The sequence below is a fragment of the Rutidosis leptorrhynchoides genome, chromosome 10, assembly GCF_046630445.1.
Source record: "Rutidosis leptorrhynchoides isolate AG116_Rl617_1_P2 chromosome 10, CSIRO_AGI_Rlap_v1, whole genome shotgun sequence".
Lineage (NCBI taxonomy): Eukaryota > Viridiplantae > Streptophyta > Magnoliopsida > Asterales > Asteraceae > Rutidosis > Rutidosis leptorrhynchoides.
The window spans coordinates 173,302,656-173,322,393 of NC_092342.1; the positions used below are offsets into that span (position 1 = coordinate 173,302,656).

The following is a 19,738-nucleotide window of genomic DNA, read 5'->3' on the forward strand; positions in this document are numbered from 1 at the left end:
TGGTCGGGGTTGTTGATTCTCTGCCATTTTGCCTAAGCCTTTGTAATTTCCACTTGTGATCTTGCCCAAGGGATTTTTACATCGCGCAAAGGTGAATTATGCTAATTAACAATCAAGACCGGATCGGTGTGGTTGATCACTTGATAGTTAAAGTGAAAGACGATCATCGGGGCCCAAAATAATCATCAAACATTCCATCATCCATTGTAATCTTATTGCACTCAATCCATAATTAAGTAACATCGCTAATTAAGGATTGATCAACGTAGGATCCACAAGTCGGTTCACTCTCGATATACAAATCCCCTTGAATATTTAAAGATGATTTTTGAGAATCCACAAGCTTTTTATAAACTTCAACGTAACTAATGACGTCAATCGTCACGAACAACTCAACGATCCATATAACGACATAAACAATATAATCACAATGTAAACTTTATATTATACAAAAATAAAAATAGAATATTCGGTATATGTTATACCCCCTCCGTCTCATTCCAATAGTCCACAAACAAAAAACACGTAGTTTTAGGAAATCCACTAACTTCATTTCTCCACCAATGAAATATCTTCTCTCTCCATATCCACCAATGAAATATCTTCTTTCTTTTCTATTTATGGAAGTGGACTATCAGAATGGGACAGCCCAAAATGGAATACTGCCCTATTGGAATGAGACGGAGGTAGTATGTCATTACCAAACCATAATAAAAATAATACGTACATATTAGTATATATTCCTTCGTTTTTAATTCTATTATTCATTATTTTTAAAAAAAGATATCTTATATATTTTGACTTTATCATATATATGTAAGATAAAAAAGATTGATAAAAAGTAAGAAGTAAAATTAAAAAGTTAACGGAAAAAATATACACGTGGTAATGTGTTTTTTTTTTTTTTTCTTTTTTTAAATCATGTGATTTGTATGTAGAACCAGTGGTGTAAAAAACCCGTTTAATTCCTGATTAATTCCCGATTACTTATTTTAAAAGCAATCCGTTCCGTTTTTTTTTCCAAAATTCGTTTAATTAGTCGGTTAACGTAGATTGATGATTCAAAATCGAATTTGGTAATCAAAATTGCTCAAAGTCAAAACTGGTCAACATTTTAACATAAATATAAATTAATATTTTAGTTTTTGATTAAAATGAATAATTTTTGATAATTATGTTAAAGTTCATGTTTATTTTACGATTTTATTCTATATTTACACATAAATTTTTATTTATCATTTAATTGTATAAATTACAATCCCATTAATCTTAAAATTTGGGATTAATCCTTTTAAAGTTAGGAACGATTAATCAAGAGTAGTGAACTTTTCAACCTTGTGTAGGACAATAGATTTTGCAAGGAGGGAATATATTTTAAGGGTGATGATATGTACACAACCATTTTTTACACATACACAACCAAACATGCTTTACAATGTTGTACAGTACAACACTGTAAAACATGCTTGGTTGTGTATGTGTAAAAAGTGGTTGTGTACATGTCACTCCCCATATTTTAACCCCTTTGTTAAATTCTAACCACACAAAAGAAGGGAAAAAAATCAACGTTGATAAGAATTGATACGTCTGATTTTATCATTATAAAATATAATTGAATTTTTAAGTGATTATAATTATTATCGTCACAGTAATGGATAGATTCCATGGTGGTGGGATGCATGGTATGAGGGGTGAAAGAACTCCGTTACTTAACAGAAATGTAAGTCTTTAAAAACTTGATATATTTCAGAAAATTATATCAAAGAATTAGATAAACAAAGTATCACATGTATGTAATGTAATTATATCTACAGGGTTTAAGAAGAAACGATCCATTAGCAAATGGTGAGCAAGGGGGGGATCTTGAGGTTGGAGATGCTGTACCGGTAACTTTTGTGTTTGTTGTTTTAACTTGCGGTTATGCCCATTAAGTGTTTGATAAAATGCCTCCTAATTTGAAAGTCAAATTAAACAGGCTGCAAATGTGAGTTATGTCAGAGTTCTTGCTCTGGTAAGTAGGTACTATTTTGTGATTTGTTGGTTTTTAATGTAGAGTTGTGTATAATGTGTATGCAACGTTCGTTATTGAGTAGTCACAGTCTGTTAATCGATTAAACAGGCAAAACCTGAGGCGGGAAGGTTGATTATCGGTACTATCGCTTTGTTGATTGCATCTACTTCGAGTATACTGATTGTATGTCTGACTCTTTACCTCTTAATTGGAAAATGCACATATGAAATATATGTTTACATGACTATATATGTATTATTATTACTTTTATTCAATTCAGCGTGATGATATGTGTTTGGTGTATGCATTGTTGTAGCCAAGGTTTGGTGGCACGATAATTGATATTGTTTCCAGGGATCTCCAAACACCTGAACAAAAAAGTGAAGCTGTAACCGAAGTCAATAGAACCATTCTTGGAATATTTTTAATTGTTATTGTTGGGTATGATCAATTTAAAACTGTGATTTTATCTTTTTTTTTTTTTTTTTTTGTTCTAAAGAAGTTTGACTCATGATGTACTCAGTTCGGTGTGCACAGCGCTTCGAGCATGGTTATTTTCTTCTGCAAGTGAAAGAATTGTTGCTGCGTTGAGAATAAACCTGTTCACCCACCTTGTTACCCAAGTAAAAATCATGTTTACAAGAAAAAAAAGAAAAGAAAAATAATGTAATTCTTCCTTCCTGTTTAGACAACATTTTGGTTAATATAATAATTGCAGGAAATAGCCTTTTTCGATGTTACCCGAACAGGGGAGCTCCTTAGCAGGCTATCTGAGGATACTCAAATAATCAAAAGTGCTGCAACTTCAAACGTTTCGGAGATACTCAGGAATCTTTCTACAGCATTTATTGGTCTCGGATTCATGTTTGCTACATCATGGAAACTAACATGTAATACTACCATATACGCAAAGAAAATTAATTTCAAATTATGTAAATTCTCCTCTAAACTTTTGTTTTATTTTGCTGCTGCTTGTTGTTGTTATTAGTGTTGGCTTTGATTGTTGTTCCGGCCATTTCAATAACTGTACGTCAAGTTGGACGTTATCTTCGTGAAGTATCCCACAAGACTCAAGCTGCTGCTGCTGTCGCTTCCTCGATTGCTGAGGTACTATGCATGTGTTGTATCATACGTTGCACAACTCGGAATTATTCAGCGAGTTCTCGCGCAGAGTACTTGGTCAAACTCGGCCAAACTTGGTCAAGATCCGAGTTGTCCCCGAGTAGTGAGTTTTGCAACTTTGGTGCATGTTATCATTAAGTATGTCTAATGAATGTGTTATTGGGTTGTAGGAAACTTTTGGTGCTGTACGTACGGTTAGATCTTTTGCTCAAGAGAATTATGAGATATCACGCTACTCTGAGAAAGTTAACGAGACATTAAAACTCGGACTTCAGTATGCTGTCAGTAATTTAACCCGCTTTCTGTATCTTAAGCACTTTTAATGAAACCAAAAAAATATGATAAGGCAGTGTTGCAAAACTCGGAATTACTCGGCGAGTACTCGGTCAAATTCGGCAAAAACTCTGGATTATCGGGGAAAATCGGTCAAATCCGGTCAAAAATCAGTCAAAGTCAAACTTGGTCAACATCGTATTGATTTTTGCAACTTTGGGATAAGGATAAAAAGCAGTATAATGTGTGTTTCTTTTTTGGGGTGCAGAAAGTGGTAGGTCTATTCTTTGGAGGTTTGAATGCTGCATCAACACTATCAGTAATAATAGTAGTCATATACGGAGCTAACTTAACAATAGCAGGCACTATGACCCCTGGATCTCTTACTTCTTTCATTCTCTATAGTCTCACGGGTATTTAGACTATCAACAAATTACCTTTTTTTTTTTTTCTTCTTATTTCTGAACGATTAATAACGAGTTCAAACAATTTTTTTAACTTCTTTTTTGTAAAATTTGGTTGCAGTCGGAACCTCTGTGTCTGGGCTGTCTAGCATTTACACAGTGGCAATGAAAGCTGCAGGAGCCAGTAGGAGAGTTTTTCAGCTTCTGGATCGTGTTTCTTCGATGCCAGTATCAGGAAACAAGTGTCCTATGGGGTTAGATTCGTAATTTCATATTTATTCATATTCATGTATAATTTGACTTACTGGCTTTTCATATCATTATACAGTGCTTTTTGTTACGTATAAGTTGTTATCTTGTGAAAGTTCCAAGATATCAACACTTCAGCACAAAAAAAAAAAAAAAAAATTGATTCAAAACAAATAGGTGTCAAGTATGATGTTTTTGCATGTATATTAGTCAATTGTCCAAACACCCACTCGTTCTTACCAACTATATATATATATATATATATATATAGGGGTAGGATCAACAGGGAAGTAACCAATCGGGGGAAGCGGGGGGAAGCAAATTTTTTTTTTTTTTTTTTTTCGTTTTTTGAAAAAACTTTGTTCACGAACATTATAGATGAGATGAAAATATGAACATTTAGTAGAGACACTTTGTGATAAATGTTTTTATTTTGGCGGGAAAACGCTCGAAGAAGTAATATATAACAATTATCGTGTTTTTCGAGCATATTTTGAGGTTTTAGCTATTGGGGTTTAGATATTAGGGTTTAGATATTAGGGTTTATAGGGTTTAGATATTAGGGTTTAGAAATTTAGGGTTTAGGGTTTAGATTTAGGGTTTAGATTTAGGATTTAGATTGAGTTTTTAACACGAACGGTTTAGAGTTTAGAGTTTGGGGTTTAGGGTTTGGTGTTTTGGGTTTATGGAATAAACCCAAATCACCAAACCCCAAACCCTAAACCCTAAACTCTAAATCGGAAAAAAATTTACTTCACAAAACATCAAAAAAACCGTTCATATTCTTCACGACCAATATTATCTTGAATGTTATTTTTGTCGATCGTTTTCCCGCCTAAATAATAACATTCATCACGAAGTGTTTCTTCTAAATGTTCATATTTTCGTGTGATCTTGATGCCGGAAAAAAAAAATTTCAAAAAAACGAAAAAAAAAAAAATAAAAAAAAAATATATATATATATTTTTGGTGAGACCAATCGATATATATAGGGGCAGGATCAATGGGGAAGTAACCAATCGGGGGAAGCGGGGGGAAGCAATTTTTTTTTTTTTCGTTTTTTTTGGAATTTTTTTTTTCAGGCATCAAGATCACACGAAAATATGAACATTTAGAAAAGACACTTCGTGATGAATGTTATTATTTAGGCGGGAAAACGGTCGACAAAAATAACATTCAAGATATTATTGATCGTGAAAAATGTTAATGTTTTTTTTTTCATGTTTTGTGAAGTAAAATTTAGCCCGATTTAGAGTTTAGGGTTTAGAGTTTAGGGTTTGGTGTTTTGGGTTTAGTCCCCAAACCCAAAACCCCAAACCCCAAACCCTAAACCCTAAACTCTAAACCGTTCGTGTTAAAAACTCAATCTAAATCCTAAATCTAAACCTTAAATCTAAACCCTAAACCCTAAATTTCTAAACCCTAATATCTAAACCCTATAAACCTAATATCTAAACCTTAATATCTAAACCCTATAAATCTAATATCTAAAACCTCAACATACGCTCGAAAAACAAGATAATTGTTATATATTACTTCTTCGAGCGTTTTCCCGCCAAAATAAAAACATTTATCACAAAGTGTCTTTATTAAATGTTCATATTTTCATCCAATCTATAATGTTCGTGAAAAAGTTTTTTCAAAAAACGAAAAAAAAAAGTTTTACTTTCCCCTTGATCCTACCACTATATATATATATATATATATATATATATATATATATATATATATATATATATATATAGGGGCAGGATCAATGGGGAAGTAACCAATCGGGGGGAAGCAAATTATTATTATTTTTTTTCGTTTTTTTGGAATTTTTTTTTCCGGGATCAAGATCACACGAAAATACGAACATTTAGAAGAGACACTTCGTGATGAATGTTATTATTTAGGCGGGAAAACGATCGACAAAAATAACATTCAAGATAATATTGTTCGTGAAGAATATGAACGTTTTTTTTCATGTTTTGTGAAGTAAAATTTAGCCCGATTTAGAGTTTAGGGTTTAGGGTTTAGGGTTTGGTGATTTGGGTTTATTCCATAAACCCAAAACACCAAACCCTAAACCCTAAACTCTAAACCGTTCGTGTTAAAAACTCAATCTAAATCCTAAATCTAAACCCTAAATCTAAACCCTAAACCCTAAATTTCTAAACCCTAATATCTAAACCCTATAAACCCTAATATCTAAACCCTGATATCTAAACCCCAATAGCTAAACCTCAACTTACGCTCGAAAAACACGATAATTGTTATATATTACTTCTTCGAGCGTTTTCCCGCCAAAATAAAAACATTTATCACAAAGTGTCTTTATTAAATGTTCATATTTTCATCCCATCTATAATGTTCGTGAACAAAGTTTTTTCAAAAAACGAAAAAAAAAAAGTTTTTGCTTCCCTCCGTTTCTCCCCGATTGGTTACTTCCCTCTTGATCCTACCACTATATATATATATATATATATATATATATATATATATATATATATATATATATATATATATTAGGGATAAGTGGTATTTTTGAGATAAGGGGATAAGTAAAATGAGATTTTTATATCTTTTACATTAGAGCTCTAATTTTTTTTTTAAAAATTTTTCGTGATTAACTGTAGATTCATATTTTTTATTTTTTTTATTATTATTTTTTAACAGGAGCTTAAAATGCATGTGATGTATGTTAACGTGTTTTGAGGTTTTTTTGAGTTTGTTTTTTTTTAGGATTTAGCCCGATTTAGAGTTTTGGGTTTAGGTGTTAGGGTTTACGGTTTTCGGGTTTACGGACCTCAACCCTAAACCCTAAACTCTAAACCGTTCGTATTAAAAACTCGTTCTAAAATCCTAATTTCTAAACCCTAAACCCTAAATCCTAAACCCTAATTACTAAACCCTTAACACTGTTTTTTTTAATCAAAAGTCATTTTTTCTTTGTTTTTTGTTAAGATGCATCTGATGCATGAAAAGCAGTTAACATGCATCAAACAGCGGATAACATGCATCAAACAGCGGATAACATGCATCAGATGCATCTTAAAGCTCCAGTTAAAAAAAAAAAATTTAATTTTTTTCTGAATCTACACAATGAAAATAGATACTAGCAAATTTTTTTTTTAAATCGGAGCTGTAGAACTAAAGATATAAAAATCACAAAATCACTTATCCCCTTATCCCATTTATGCCCACTTAGCGCTTGATCTTCTCCCTATATATATATGGGGAGTGATATGTACACAACCTATTATTGTTTTGTACACAACTACTGTGCTTTACAGTATTGTACTGTACAACACTTTAAAACATATTGTTTGTGTACATAACAATAATAGGTTGTGTACATATCATTACCCTATATATATATATATATATATATATATATATATATATATATATATATATATATATATATATATATATATTCTAAATAGCAAATAACTAATTGTATTAGAGCCATAGTTAACTAATGTTTTTTGTCTATTACTGTATTTCGTTATAGTGATGATGATGCTGAAGTGGAATTGGATGATGTTTGGTTTGCGTATCCTTCCCGTCCGCGACATAATGTGCTCGAGGTAGGAAAAACAATAGACAAATTCTGTGTATAATGTACCTAGTTTAGTAAATAAAGATATTTATTTTTGAAAATTTCAGGGTATAAATCTGAAGCTGCAACCGGGTTCAAAGGTTGCACTTGTTGGTCCTAGCGGTGGTGGAAAGGTTATACTTTAATTAATTCTCATCTCCAGAATTCTGTACTTTGCTAGTAAAGCTATTAATAATAAGCCAGGTTCAGTTGTGTTAATAATTGTCTAGAAATATAAACATAGTCATTTAATTGTTCACACTCCAATATTCTAAATTAAATTTATATTAAAAAATGTTCACCAACTTTGACTTTGATCAGTATTGACCAGCCAATTTAAATTTGACCAACTAAATACAATTTTGACTTATCGACTGGTTAATTTGAAAGTTTTTGGAAAAATTTAATCGGTCTCCTTCTGCAAAGGATTAATCGGGATTATTACTACCATGCTCATAGACATTAGCTAAAAAACGAACGAATCAGTTTGGTTGAACTAGTCAAACAGGCTGAAAGCCTTTCAAAATCTGTTTTAAATGCATACGAGATTATAATGCATGCAGTTTATTTATAAAAACATGTTGTTGAATCTGAAGGTACTTCGTATGCCCGAGAGACATATTTAATTAATGTGGCTAATATATTATGATCCAAGTCGGGTCATACCCAATAACAAACTTACCGACACCTTATTCGTCTTTGATTTTAACGATTGGTTCATTGATCAAATACGCGACACTTGAACTTCAAGAAAAATGGTTTTCTGAAATATTACTTGATGTATATATATATATATAAATTATGGATTAATTTATATATATAACAAGAGTTTAAATTATTTATAGGTTAAATAATTGATTTTGTTATGCTACATTTTATAAAGTTTGGTTTTATAAAAATATAAATGTACATAACAAATATATATATGGAAGTATTATAAAAGTTTTATAAAATTTAATCCTCCCATTTTATAAAACTTAATTAATAATACTTGAATGGAAGTGGCATTGGGACTCTTGTACACATGCTAAGATCCCTTTTCTTGGTCAATTACAAGGGCCATACTTCTATAACATGCAAGACTTGAATTATTCCAAGACACTCTTGCACATACACATCAAAAGTAATCAAAAAAAACTGCATTTCTCTCCTCCAATTCTGCTGTAAAACCGTGGGGTATTAGGGGAGACAAGGGGTTCTTAATTTGGTTTTTGGAAGCTAAATTCAAGTGTCAATAAATCCTAACCAAAGTACAAGGTGTTGGTGATAAGCTTGGGGTATAACAACTTGAGGTTTCATCCATTTGAAGCTCTATTCAACATCATCATCTTCATCACTTTCAACTAGCTTGGAATAGGTATAACATCTCATTCTTGCTTGTAGTTTGTAAGCTTATTTCTCAACTTGATCCTAATTGGGATTTAACTTTAATTGGTTAAAGATTAACATGTTCCAAAATGGTAATTACTTGCTTCCGCTTTTAATTGATTCTTAAATGGTTTTAAGTATCATGAAAATGTTAAATCCCAACAATGGTATCTAGAGCCGAAGTTGTTGAAATATGCTTCGTGATGATTTATTAAACCCACTATATTTTGCATTTTATGTACATGCATGAAAGAAAAATGCAAAAATTAATGGATTTGGGTGGGTTGGTCTTTTGGCCGAATTTATGGGTGTTCCAAAATGGTTTTGGGTTTGCCATTTGGTTAATATTTGGTGATATTTTGATGTTCACAATCATAGCCAAGACCTTGTGGTTGAATGAATGTTTGTTTGGTTGATTTATGATTCATTTGGTATGTATTATCATTCATTCAAAAGGCATGTAATAATTATTCATTTGGTTGTAATATTTATTATTTTGGTTATGTAATTTATTTTATATTTGGTATGTAAAATAGATTAGGTTGTATTTTCATTTTCTAGACAAAATGTATTAGGATATATTTTGTAAAATGATGAAGATGATGAAGACTTGAAGAACACATGAAGAAGCATTTGGATGCAAGATTAAGTGGGAGGTTAAAACCTCCTACTTTGTGTTATTACCCTTAACCGGTGGCATTTGTTTTCGGCTAAACAAATGTCTACCAAAAATGGCTTGATTGTGAACATATGATTTTGCATGCGTGGTTGTTTTGTATGATTATGTGGATTGTATGTTTGTATGCTACAAGTTAATCACACAAGTTAACAACAAACTAAAATGGAAATTTAAATTGGTTAAAATTGACATTATTAACGACATGCAAAACGTCAATTTAAATGGTTAAATTAAAAACGGCTAAAAGGACTTTAATAATCGGTTATTAAGAACATGATAAGGATCATACATATGAAATGGTTTATAACTAGTAATTGGCTTACTAAAAGGACATGAAAATAGGTTTTTCATAAAACACTACACACCAAATGCATGTTGGTGTATAGCATTTTGTTTTCTAAAACTAGAATGTAGAAAACATAAAATCCCTTTAACTAATACAAGGTAAACAAGTTAAACGCCATTCTTTTGTGGAAACACTTAGACATATTAGGAATCTCTTGATGGGATAAAGGTCACCTAACCGTCATGAGTGAACTAATATGAATAAGGTACACTTTGCATACATGTGGGATAAAGGTCACCTAACCACTTGTATGTTAAGTCTACATGTCTACACAAGTAGGACGACTTGATTTGGGAATCATGAACTTAGGGTCACCGAAGCATGAGGAACAAATAGGCGTTTGATGGGATTAATATGCCGTGCAAAAGGATTGCATGATCCCATAAAATTAGAAGTTGCAAAAGGATTGCAATTGTCATTATGACTACCTAGCTAAATCAAATGACGGGATAAAGGTCACCTAACCGAAATTTGATTTACCGTTGGATTCTAATATAAAACAAATTAAAAGGGTATTGTTTATTAAATTTGAAATCAATACTTAAATGAACTTTGTTGAATTTTGTAGATGGCCGCTAATAACAACAACAACATGAACAACGCACCACTTAACTTTAACAACCTATCGTTACGGTCTCTCCTCGAGAAAGACAAACTCAACCATACAAATTTTATGGATTGGTTCCGCAATCTTCGGATTGTCCTCAAACAAGAGGATAAAATGTATGTGCTTGAGGACCCCATTCCCGATCAACCGGATGAGAATGATGTGGAGGCAATGGCCGCTTACGATAAGTATTGCCACGACTCCCTTCAAGTCTCATGCTTAATGCTTGGGACTATGATACCCGAACTCCAAAAGGATTTCGAGCATCATAGCGCATACGACATGATAACACAATTGAAGGAGATGTTTCTCCAACAAGCACGTGTTGAGCGTTTCGAAACGGTTCGGGCGCTTCATGCTTGTCGTATGGACGACACCCAATCGGTTTCATCTTATGTACTTAAGATGAAAAGCCTTATCGATCGTGCTAACCGTCTTAACCTTAACATATCTAATGAGTTAGCCACCGATCTTATCCTTAACTCCCTATCAAAGAGGTTTGATCAATTTGTAATTAATTACAACATGAATGGGATGGATAAGAGTATAGGTGAGCTTCATGGTATGCTTAGGACGGCGGAAACTAGCATGGGTAAAAGGACTTTACCCGTGTTAGCAATCGATCAAGGTGGGTCTAAAGGTAACACCTCTAAGCCAAAGGTGGCTAAGAGAAAAGGACCCGCCCATCAAGGCAAAGGGAAGGGGAAGATGGTTACCCCAATCATCAACAAGGCAAAGAAGCAAAAGGTAGCCGAGAAGGCAAACCCCAAGGAAGACCCATGTTTCGGTTGCGGTGAGATGGGTCATTGGAAACGAAACTGTCCGGTCTATCTTAAAGAGTTGAAGGACAAGAGGGATGCAGGGCAAACCTCAGGTAATATATACATGGTATATGTAGAGCTTAGTATTACTTCTTCTAATACATGGGTATTAGACACGGGATGTGGAACTCATATTTGCAATTCCTTGCAGGGGTTCAGAAGAAGTGATCATAAAGCAGGAACATCAAGTCTCTATATGGGCAATGGTGCAAAGGTGCATGTTAAAGCTCAAGGAGAATTTGTTTTGAAGCTTCCAAGTGGATTGGAGCTTATTTTAGAAAATGTTTTGTATGCACCGGATTTATGTCGAAACATTATTTCTATTTCTCGCTTAAAACAATGTGGTTACGTTGTTAATTTTATTGATGATGACATTCATATTTCTAAAAATAATGTATTCTATTTCAAGGCTTCACCTACAAATGGAATTTATGAATTGGTTCATGATGACGCATCATCGAGCTCTATATACCATACAAGCACCAAGAAACTCAAAAGGGATTTGAGTGATTCCTACTTATGGCATTGTCGCCTTGGTCACATAAACAAGAACCGAATACATACACTTCAAAAGAATGGACTTTTGAAATCAAATGAAATGGATTCGTTTGAAGTATGTGAATCTTGTTTACAAGGCAAGATGACTAAAGCACCTTTCAAAGGGACCTATGAAAGGGCTAAAGATTTATTGGGATTAATACATTCGGATGTATGTGGACCCTTTAAACCCATGACTAGGAAAGGTGAAAGATACTTTGTTACTTTTATTGATGACTTTAGTCGTTTCGGATATGTCTACTTATTAAGACACAAGGACGAAACGTTTGAAGCATTCAAAGAATATCAAAACGAAGTACAAAATCAACTCAATAAGACAATTAAGGTACTACGTACCGATAGAGGAGGTGAATACCTAAGCGATGCCTTCCAAGATCATCTTAGGAGTTGTGGGATTATCTCACAACTTACTCCACCCGGAACACCCCAACTTAATGGAGTTTCCGAAAGGAGGAACCGAACCCTAATGGATATGGTTCGATCTATGATGGCAAGAAGCTCGTTACCTCTATCATTTTGGGGTTATTGTCTAAGCTCCGCGGCTCGTATTTTAAATATGGCCCCAACCAAGAAGGTGGAACGAACTCCTCATGAGATGTGGTTTGGAAAACCTCCTTCTCTTTCATACTTGAAAGTATGGGGATGTGAAGCTTATCCTAAGCGTTATGTAGCAAATAAGCTACTTGCTCGATCCACAAAGTGTATCTTCATAGGATATCCCAAAGATGACATGGGATATTACTTCTATGATCCATCCGAGCAAACCGTATTTGTTGCTCGGAAAGCGGAATTCCTTGAAACCAAGTTCCTTATGGAAGGTGATGGTGAAAGGAAGATAGATCTTGTAGAGGTACAAGATCAAGCCGATGATACACAATTGGTTAGCACTAGTACTCAACATGAGGATGTTGAAAATGATCAAGTGGATGATCAAGGTACACAAGACGTTCGAAGATCTAGTAGGATTAGTAATCCTCCCGAGAGATATGGGTTTCTCGTGGAAGGTTGCTATACGGTTGATTTGGATGAACCGACAAACTACAAAGATGCTTTATCAAGAATTGATAAAGATAAATGGCAGGAAGCCATGAACGCCGAGATGCAATCCATGTATGAAAACCAAGTTTGGGAACTTGTTGTGCAACCTCCTAGCTCCAAGCTAGTTGATTGCAAATGGCTTTTCAAGAAGAAAACCGACATACATGGAAACTTGGATACATACAAAGCTAGACTTGTAGCAAAAGGTTTCACTCAAACTCAAGGGGTTGATTATGATGAAACTTTCTCGCCAGTGGCAATGCTAAAGTCTATTAGGATATTATTTGCCATTGCTGCTCACTACGACTATGAAATATGGCAAATGGATGTCAAAACCGCTTTCCTAAATGGATATCTTATGGAAGATGTCTATATGGTCCAACCTGAAGGTTTTGTTGATCCAAAATATCCTAAAAAGGTATGCAAGTTAAAGAAGTCAATCTACGGATTGAAACAAGCATCTAGAATGTGGAATCATCGTTTTAATGAAGAAGCCGAGAAATTTGGCTTCATTAAAAATGGTGATGAAGCTTGTGTATATAAGAAAGCTAGTGGGAGCACTATAATGTTCCTTGTACTATATGTGGATGATATATTATTATTTGGGAATGATATTACCACAATGCAAGGAGTCAAAACTTGGCTAAAGAGTTGCTTCTCCATTAAGGATCTTGGAGATGCACAATACATATTGGGGATAGGGATCTATAGGAATAGATCCAAGAGATTGATAGGTTTAAGTCAAAGTACATACATTGATAAAATCTTGAAAAGGTTCAAGATGGAAAACTCTAAGAAAGGTTTGGTACCTATTCAAAGAGGAACCGTTCTCAGTTCATCTCAGTGTCCTACCACGAAAGATGAACAAGATAGAATGAAGAAAGTCCCATACGCATCTGCAATTGGGTCTATCATGTATGCGATGATATGTACTAGACCGGATGTGTCATGCGCTCTAAGCTTGACAAGTAGATACCAGAATAACCCAGGAAACAGTCATTGGATTGCTGTTAAAAGTATATTGAAATACCTTAGGAGAACTAAGGATATGTTTCTAATATATGGGTCTGGTGAGGAGGAACTCGCCGTAAAAGGTTACGTGGACGCGAGTTTCCAAACTGATCGAGATGACTCTCGATCACAATCCGGTTATGTCTTCATGTTAAATGGTGGTGCGGTCTCTTGGAAGAGTTCGAAACAGGAGGTTGTTGCGTTATCCACTACAGAGTCAGAGTACATTGCCGCCTCACTGGCAGCTCAGGAAGCTGCATGGATGAAGAAATTCATAGACGACTTAGGAGTGGTCCCTTCCATTCAGGACCCTCTTGAGATCTTTTGTGACAACGAGGGTGCGATTGCTCAAATCAAGGAACCTCGTGCCCATCAAAAGACTCGTCACATTGAGCGGAGATTCAACTACATAAGGGATGAAGTTGAAAAAGGAAAGATATGTATTCGCAAAGTTCATACAGATCATAATGTTGCGGATCCACTCACGAAGCTTTTACATGGGCCAAAACATGAGGGACATGTTTGTGCATTAGGGCTTCGATATTCTAGTGATTGGAATTGATCTATTTATGTATTGTATCGGAACGAATTAGTTCAAACTCATTAATATAATTATGGTATTAATTTATTTATGAGTCATGTTCCAATTTTGCATGTTTTATCCATGAATAAATCATTATTCTAAATTCCGTAGTTGATCACATTTATGGGAACAAGTGTGAGGTCTAGACTATTATGAACTTGGATTGGTTAACATTCAAATGGTGAATGTGGGGCAAGGTTGCTACCAAGGTTCATAGATATTTGTGGGACACAAATATTGGAAGACCCGCTCTCAAGAATTACTGTATAGAGCCTTTGTGGTTGATCACATGTAATCTTGAGTAAAGGCGAATATCATTGTATCCTCTGACCTGAGATACATATTGGGTTCGGATATTCACCTAGTACTGTGCCTTGATTCCTTCCTTCGCTATTCTGAAACATGGTAGTACATAAGGAAGAACTCAGGTATATTACAAAGTAAATATCTAGGACGTATGTAGTCAAGATGGAATTTGTCCCTCTTATTCGTTGAGAGTCAGATGTCTAAGGCCTGAAAAGTTAAATCTATAAGAGAGTGATCACTCTGTATCTCTTGGATTTAACATGACATCTAGGACGAAAGGAAATAATGAAAGATTCACCTAATCATATTCGAGATGGGAACTCGAAAGGGATGATGTTATTGAATGGCACAAAGTCATAACATATTAGGGGTGATGGACGGTGTGTTAGGCTGTATCCATCACTTGCATTAATTTCTTATGTTTCTCGTGCAAGTGGGAGATTGAAGGTACTTCGTATGCCCGAGAGACATATTTAATTAATGTGGCTAATATATTATGATCCAAGTCGGGTCATACCCAATAACAAACTTACCGACACCTTATTCGTCTTTGATTTTAACGATTGGTTCATTGATCAAATACGCGACACTTGAACTTCAAGAAAAATGGTTTTCTGAAATATTACTTGATGTATATATATATATATAAATTATGGATTAATTTATATATATAACAAGAGTTTAAATTATTTATAGGTTAAATAATTGATTTTGTTATGCTACATTTTATAAAGTTTGGTTTTATAAAAATATAAATGTACATAACAAATATATATATGGAAGTATTATAAAAGTTTTATAAAATTTAATCCTCCCATTTTATAAAACTTAATTAATAATACTTGAATGGAAGTGGCATTGGGACTCTTGTACACATGCTAAGATCCCTTTTCTTGGTCAATTACAAGGGCCATACTTCTATAACATGCAAGACTTGAATTATTCCAAGACACTCTTGCACATACACATCAAAAGTAATCAAAAAAAACTGCATTTCTCTCCTCCAATTCTGCTGTAAAACCGTGGGGTATTAGGGGAGACAAGGGGTTCTTAATTTGGTTTTTGGAAGCTAAATTCAAGTGTCAATAAATCCTAACCAAAGTACAAGGTGTTGGTGATAAGCTTGGGGTATAACAACTTGAGGTTTCATCCATTTGAAGCTCTATTCAACATCATCATCTTCATCACTTTCAACTAGCTTGGAATAGGTATAACATCTCATTCTTGCTTGTAGTTTGTAAGCTTATTTCTCAACTTGATCCTAATTGGGATTTAACTTTAATTGGTTAAAGATTAACATGTTCCAAAATGGTAATTACTTGCTTCCGCTTTTAATTGATTCTTAAATGGTTTTAAGTATCATGAAAATGTTAAATCCCAACAGAATCAATACATTTTATGTAAATCATAATTAAATTCAATTCATTACATAAGATTACAAATATGTTTATTGGTCAATCCAACGTGTGCTGTTACCTACGTGCACATCTCCTCGTCTTGCCACCTCGTACTCAAAGCGTCCTTTATATTCTTAAGATTTGGAAGTGTGTTACCTCCTTAATATGCTATTTGTTATATAGTATGGTTAATCGTCTTACTTTGTTTGCTTGCAGACTACCATTGCAAACCTGATTGAAAGATTTTATGATCCTATCAAAGGCAGAATTTTGATAAATGGAGTTTCTTTAGTAGATATATCACATGAACATCTACATACAAGGGTAATGATTCAAAATGGAGTTCCTTTAAGTTTTCTTTTTTCTTTGTTATTTTTTTATTTTTTAAATTTTAATGTGAACAACATATGAGATTATTGTGTAAGGACTTGTGTTTTCAAGAATCATAACAAATTCGTCTCAAACAATGTAGATCAGCATAGTGAGCCAGGAACCGACACTTTTTAATTGTTCAATTGAAGAAAACATTGCTTACGGACTCAACGGAAAGGCAAGCGAAGAAGAAGTGGAAAAAGCAGCTGTAAGTTTGAAACTATGCAATTGTTATTGGTCAAATTGTTCAAGAATCTTATTTGTAGTTTTGGATATTAATTAATCTGTATAGAAAATGGCAAATGCACATGAGTTCATTTCAAAGTTCCCTGAAAAGTACAAAACGTTTGTTGGAGAACGTGGAGTGAGGTTATCGGGAGGTCAGAAACAAAGGGTAGCCATAGCTCGAGCGTTGTTAATGGATCCAAAGATTCTTCTTTTAGATGAAGCCACTAGCGCTTTGGACGCAGAAAGCGAGTACTTGGTTCAGGTAAAAAAAATTAATTTATTACTAAATAGTGTGTCAAATAAGATTACCAAATTTATATTATATAATAATGATAAATAATAATGCTAAATTTTTTGTTTAGTACAATTATGTTGGAGGTTTTATGGTGATAGAGATGATGCACTGACCTGTTTGACTATATTTCTTTTCAACTATTTTGAACCTGTTATAGATAGATAAAAGATAATAATAATAATAATGTGAATAAACCCATTTGTATGTAAATGGGTCCAAGGAGCACTGTTGTAAAATTTCCCGACTGATCCCCGATGATTACTCCTTTTTAAGAAGAACAGGCCGATCCGTTTCCCAAATTTCGTTTAAGTAATCGGTAGACGTCGGTTAATGAGTCAAAATAGGATTTAGTTGGTCAAAGTCAAAATTAGGCAACATTTTAATATGAATTTAAATTTAAACTAGATTTTTTTAGTTGTTGAACAAGTGAACGATTATGTTTACACTTACTTCTAGATAATTATGTTAATATTTATGTCTATGTTTATGGTTTTCTTATAAATCTACACATATAACATACTCAGTATGATTTTGAAAATAGTTATTATTTAAATGTACAAAAAGTCCAACCTGATTAATCCATGATTAATCCCGAATTGCCGATTATTCCATCTAAAGTCCCGACCGAGTACTCTTCCCGAGTAGCGAGTTTTGCAAGCTTACCAAAGAGAGTATATCCCAACATATTTGACTAATTTATTAATCTTGTTTTGTATCCTATCGTATCGTATAGGATGCTATGGAATCTTTAATGGAGGGGAGAACTGTGTTAGTAATAGCACATAGGCTTTCAACGGTACAGAGTGCAGATACAGTAGCGGTTGTATCAGATGGGAAGATAGTTGAGCAGGGGACTCACGATGAACTCCTAAACAAGGATGATGGTATTTACACTGCCTTGGTCAAGAGGCAGCTTCAAGGGGGCCCCTCTACTAAAACTACTGAATCCTAGCTGCTGTGCTGCAAAAATAAATAAAATGAGAAACAAATGCTTGATACATATTATTGAGTTTTTATATTGTTAACTATACATACATTTCAGTATTATATAGGAACTCTTGTTTAATCAAGCAATGAAATTATCGAAACTTACTTGCATTTCATGGTGTTTGAGGTTTGTTTATTGGCATGGGTATATAGGAACTCTTGTTTACTCGAGCAATGATAATATGTAATTAATCAACTGTCATTTTCATAAATAGCTGAATTTGTAGTTTTCTCATGCCTCTCCCATGGTTTTCGATTTTCATCCGGATCGGGCAAAGCGGTTCACTTCGAACAGGTCAAAGGAAACTCCTAAAACTGGAAACGAGAAGCAGGAAGCCTCTAATGCGATGGACAAGCTCCGTCTTTCGCTGATGTTAGTTATGTTAATTGTCCGTTGGTGTTTTATGTTTTATGCTTTGTGTGTATTTTGTTTGATTTCCTTGTCTTGTCCCATTGGTTGATTTGGCAGTTGTAGTTGGATGGTAGTTTTTTTTGGTCGGCTACTTTAGCCTATTGGGTTGTTTGCAGGTATGTTTCAATTTTAGTTTTGTGTAGGTTCGTTTGTTAGAGGTGTTTAGTTTTGCTTGTAGCGTGGCTTGCTGGCTTGGTTGTATTTTTTTTTATGGGTGCTTTCTTTTTCTAAATGCCTTAGATTATAAATATTTTTGTTTTGGGTGCTACTAAATCTACCCATGTTTAACTTTTTTCATAAAAATTAGGCAAATGGCACACCCTTTTCTCTTTGAATTACTTGAATTGTCTCTACTTTTTCTTGGTAATGCAATATCTAACCAATTAGTTTTTTTTTCGAAAAAAAGCGAATGCTCAGATAGAAACGAGGTCGTTTTCTAAAGGAAACGCCATCAACAGGGAATACAAAAGGACTAAAGGGAAAACGGGAAGGCTCATGCATAGAAATCAACCAACTAAAAAAAAAAAAAAAAAAAAACTATTTAAAAGTGAGCCTCCCAAACATCCAGAAAAAAATAACAAAAATATTAACCAAACAGAAAATCGAAAATAGACGAAAATAAAAGAAATAAAACCAATCGAAGAAACACAAGACGGACCATGACAATCAACCTCGAGGACCCGCATTTTTCAATTTTCCATTGACCGTTTCTTTCAAACAGTTTTTCCCGGACTGATTCTCAATCTTGTAAGATAACACGTTGGCGAATCCGTCACCCGGTGCACTCTCTTCCGCTAACCGTGTCATTAAAACGTCGAAAGCTGCGAAAGCTTCCGTGGACATATTTTCTCCCCCAATTGCTGATGAGCCACCATCTCTTTCATCTTGAGGGCCCATAAAGAAGTTTTGAACTGTGGGATGTGTTTCATGTTCGAATGGCTTAGAATCCTCTCACATGTGTTGTTCGAGTGTGTGTTGGCTAGAGAGTTATGGCGGAAATGTCGAATATGGACCAACATTCAAATGCCGTTGTTTTCAAGACGGGACGAGTTCCTGAATTGGTTAGATGGGCTGATCTCGAAGGAAGT

At 34.1% G+C, this 19,738-nt stretch overlaps 1 protein-coding gene across 1 annotated transcript; it reads left to right on the plus strand.

The window, feature by feature from the left end:
* The first annotated feature begins 1,538 nt into the window (after positions 1 to 1,538).
* Positions 1,539 to 18,461, plus strand: LOC139873600 (ABC transporter B family member 25-like). Its single transcript, XM_071861537.1, has 17 exons — positions 1,539 to 1,720; positions 1,815 to 1,886; positions 1,976 to 2,011; positions 2,120 to 2,194; positions 2,328 to 2,452; positions 2,535 to 2,634; positions 2,730 to 2,901; positions 3,000 to 3,118; positions 3,304 to 3,414; positions 3,675 to 3,819; positions 3,932 to 4,064; positions 7,556 to 7,631; positions 7,711 to 7,776; positions 16,573 to 16,680; positions 16,829 to 16,936; positions 17,021 to 17,218; positions 17,985 to 18,461. Exons 1-17 carry the CDS (start codon positions 1,652 to 1,654, stop codon positions 18,201 to 18,203), a joined length of 1,932 nt encoding a protein of 643 aa, XP_071717638.1. The 5' UTR covers positions 1,539 to 1,651; the 3' UTR covers positions 18,204 to 18,461.
* The last annotated feature ends 1,277 nt before the right edge of the window (positions 18,462 to 19,738 follow it).